General features: G+C 33.2%; 1 protein-coding gene across 1 annotated transcript; it reads left to right on the forward strand.

Moving 5' to 3' along the window:
• The first annotated feature begins 212 nt into the window (after window positions 1–212).
• SPIN4 (spindlin family member 4) lies at window positions 213–962 on the forward strand. The gene has a single exon (XM_047092474.1). It carries the CDS (start codon window positions 213–215, stop codon window positions 960–962), a length of 750 nt encoding a protein of 249 aa, XP_046948430.1.
• The last annotated feature ends 3,616 nt before the right edge of the window (window positions 963–4,578 follow it).

Here is a 4,578-nt window from a genome sequence, read left to right on the forward strand (position 1 = left end):
AAGGAGAACACTGTCAAAAGGCTCACGCTGTATCAGTGCCCACCGTCAGAGTTAGAGCGTTTTTGTCAAGACTTGGCGAAAGCCTTTTGATTGGGGAAGGGAGGACGCACTGTGAGATCACGAAAACAGATATAATATTGAATAGTGTTGACTTTTGGTCCTCTTAATCGAACAAGTGGCAGCTTTGCTTAAGCCTCCTTAAACCCTGAGCCATGTCGCCCCCAACAGTGCCTCCGATGGGTGTAGATGGCGTGTCCGCATACCTGATGAAGAAAAGGCACACCCACAGGAAGCAGCGACGCAAGCCCACTTTCCTCACGCGTAGGAACATCGTAGGCTGCCGCATTCAACACGGTTGGAAGGAAGGCAACGAGCCGGTGGAGCAGTGGAAGGGCACAGTGCTCGAGCAGGTTTCTGTGAAGCCCACCCTCTACATCATCAAATATGATGGCAAAGATAGTGTATATGGACTAGAGCTGCACCGAGATAAGAGAGTTTTAGCGCTAGAAATCCTTCCTGAAAGAGTGCCAACTCCTCGCATTGATTCTCGTCTGGCAGATTTCCTGATTGGCAAAGCGGTGGGGCATGTGTTTGAGGGTGAGCACGGTACGAAAGATGAATGGAAAGGCATGGTCCTGGCGCGAGCTCCCGTGATGGACACTTGGTTTTACATCACCTACGAGAAAGATCCTGTCCTTTATATGTACACGCTGCTGGATGACTACAAAGATGGTGACCTGCGTATCATTCCAGATTCCAACTACTATTTCCCTACAGCAGAACGGGAGCCTGGAGAAGTGGTCGACAGCCTCGTGGGCAAGCAAGTGGAACATGCCAAAGATGATGGGTCCAAGAGAACCGGCATTTTTATCCATCAAGTGGTGGCCAAACCGTCTGTCTACTTCATCAAGTTTGATGATGATATTCACATTTATGTCTATGGCTTGGTGAAAACTCCCTAAATTCATTGTGCTCTTTACAAAAGTCGTGGAACTATTAAATGTAAAACATGTCATGTTCTTGCAATTGTGAATTTTTGAGAAAAGTTTTGGTGTCAGAGATTCAGGAATTTATTATTACTTGTTACTGATTGTGCCTCCAAATCTTACATTGACTAGTTCCACAGTTTTGTCCCAAGTTTACATTGGTACTTTTGATATTGCCTTGTTCTGTAACTGAAGAGCTAAGTTGGGTGCTAATAGGAAATTGAAAAGTATTCATGACCATTGGAACAATGAAAAACTAAAGAAAAATTAATGGTGTAACTCCACACCAGGTCCTTTCCCCCATTTCCCTCATTTTATTATCTCCCCTCTTTCTTATTCCCAGGTAACAAATGTTAAGAACATGATGTATATCCTTCCACGTTTTCCCATCCACTTGCAGAAAGTTTGTCGTAGTCTTTTCTGTAAAAATGAAAAGCCTCCTCATTTCCCTGTAATTGTTTTTCACATTTGGAATATTCATCGTATCTTTTCTAATCAGTAGCTAGGAATCTTTCTCTGTCCCCTCTCCCTTTCCCCTCCTCTCCACTCCCTGTTCCCCTCTGCCTTTTTCTCTCTCTCTCCTTCCTTCTAGCAGTTGCATATACAGTATATTTATGTACCAAAAAAGTATTCAACCATTCTGTTATTGATAGTCACTTAAATTATTTCCTTTCCTTTTCTCACCATAGCACTGCTGCCATACATTCTGGTGCTTTTATTTCTACTGGGTAGATTCCCAGGAATGGAATTGCTGGTAAGAGATATATTTAATTTTAAGAGATATTACAAAATTACTATACAAAATGAAAGTGCTCATTCTCCAGTATCCTCTCCATCAAAATTTGCAAACGTAGAAGGTAAAAAATTACGTAGTATTTTTTTAATAGACATACTCGAGGAGGTGTTTTGTTTTGTTTTGTTGACTGTTTGAATTTTTTTCTTTTGTGATTTTCCAGTTCTTATCTTTTGTTTATTTATCTATTGAATCTTTGATCTTTTTCTTATAAGTTTATAGGAATTCTTACTATATTTCTCTATGGTACATATTAATCATGTAGCCCATTTGTATTTTTTTTCCATTCTATCATTGATCTTGACTTTATTGATGTTATATTTTACTGTACAGTTGTTGCCGTTGTTGTTTTTAATTTTTAGATAGACTAATATCTCCTTTTCAGCTTTTTGGCTTCTTATCTTTTTCAGATGAATGCCCCCACCCCAAATCATACATATATTCACCTACATTTTTTCTAAATTTTTTATTAATTTTATTAATTTTAGGTTTAACTAAAGCATCTGGAATTTATTTTGTATGTGGTATAAGATAAAGGTCTAACTATACATTTTCTTCACATTGGATTCCTGATTATACTATGATATTTATTAAATAAACTACTCATTTTTGAGTTTGTGAGCCAGTATCCTATTGTTTAACACTAGTGGCTTGACCATAAATTTTGAACTCTGGCAAAGTAAGTTACCTCTCATTATGTTTTTTTTAAATTTTCTTTCCTTTTTTTTTTCTTTCATATAACTTGTTCTAGACATTAATTCTTTCTATGAAAATTAAATGCATTCTTTCAAAATTCTGATCTTAGAATTGTGTTACATTTCTGCATTTCTATTTAGAAAATTATTTTAATAATATTAATCCTTAACACTCAAGAGTTTGGGTACATAATTAAAATCTTTTGATTTTGTATTTGTAATGTTCTTCATATGGGTCTATTATATCTGATTAAACTTACTTCCAAGTATTTTTACAGATTTTGTCACATCTTGACATTTGATTTGGGTATTTTTTCTTCCTCATTTGTAACTTCTTATTTTTGACAATACAAACTACAGATAACTTTTTTAAAAAAATATTTTACCTTATATTTAATCAGCTTATTAAATCCTCTAAATTACACTTTTAAAAATATGTAATATTTCCAACCTTCTGTGTAACAATCATTTCACCTGCAAATACAGATGATTTTATTTATTCAAAATAATATTGAATAATGATTATGACAGATATGCATGTCTTGTGTAATTTTCATAGAATTGTCTTTACTATTCCCTATTAACATGACATTTATTGTTGGTTATTGGTAAATTGTCATTAACCACTAAAATGTTTAAGGAGTTTCTTTATTTCATTTTTTAATTCCTGTTTCATATTAAGGGGCTTACTAAAAAGTGGCCCCTGAAGTTTATCAAATGTCTTTCAGCATCCACTGATAAAATCATATGATTGTTTTTTCCTTTAATTTGTTGATTTAATGAATTAGAGGAGTAAGTATTTGACGTTGAACCAAACTTGTGTTTCTGAAATAAATCCTACTTGGTCATGTTGTAATAATCATTTGACACATTGCTGGATTTTAGTTACGAATTTTTTATTCAGAATTATTGCATTTACATTTCAAAGTGAAATTGCATTTTTTCATTTTTACCCTGTCTTTATCAAGTTTTGTTTTTCAAATTGTGCTAACTTTAAAAATGAATTTGTGAGTCTTTTTTTGTGTTCTGAAATAAACAGCCTTAGAATTAGTTTTTCTTTTTATTTAAAAAAGTTTTTATTCAAATTCTAATTGTCCTTTGAAAATTAGCTAGTACTAAACTGTAAAACAATTTAATTATGGTGTCACTTTTGAAGTTGATCCTTAATCAGCCTTCTTATCTCTCCAATGGTAATTGGCTTATTTAAACTTTCTATTAAAAAAAGAATGTATGGTCTCTATAAAATACAAAATTTAGAGTTTTCTTTATTATTAACCTTCTTGATTGTATTATTCAGATGCTTTATGTCCTTGCATATTGCATATACATATGCATATTTCCTAAATATGTTCAATTTTGAAAACATTATAATAAATCAGCTATAGTGGTGTTTTAAATTCTCTTTGTATTTTATTTATTTTGAAAAATTAAGACATAATATGGAGAATATGTAAAATATAACATTTGTTTACTGTTGCCCCAAATCAACAATGTCCATATTAAATAATTAAAATATTAACAATTTAGTATACTTACTTTAGATATAGATTTATATTCTTTAAAAGTCAGAACATTACGTATACTATATCCCTTTCCCAGAAAATTTCCTCACTCTGCTGAGGCAAACACTAACATGAATTTGGTGTGAATCTTGTCTGTCTTATATATTTACCTCAAATTTAACCAGTCATAATTGATAATAGTATTGGTTTTTGTGCTTTTCTAAATTTTGACATGAATGGTAAACTTTAAATCATGTGGAATTTATTTTGTATTTTTATTGTAGAAATAATTTTTTTTTCTAATTGGAAGATTGATTGCAACAACAAAACAAGCAATAACACCAACCATAGAATACTTTGTTACTGCTCTAGGTATTTTTACCGCTTTTGACACTCAGGAATGCTTGACCCTAGCTACAACACTAGCTATTGACTAAGAAAGACAAAATTTAAGTTCTCATGAAGACTGTATCTTGGCTATAACTGAGGCAGATATCCACCACCACCCATGACTTCAAGACCAGAACAAGGCCTTACATTTTTCCCATGATAATATTATGGGGTTACCCCACATTCTGACACTCAGAGAAAGGCTGGTGTTA

The sequence above is a fragment of the Lynx rufus genome, unplaced genomic scaffold (assembly GCF_022079265.1).
Source record: "Lynx rufus isolate CCGP_SWC_20201006 ecotype Redwood Valley unplaced genomic scaffold, mLynRuf1.p SCAF_30, whole genome shotgun sequence".
NCBI lineage: Eukaryota > Metazoa > Chordata > Mammalia > Carnivora > Felidae > Lynx > Lynx rufus.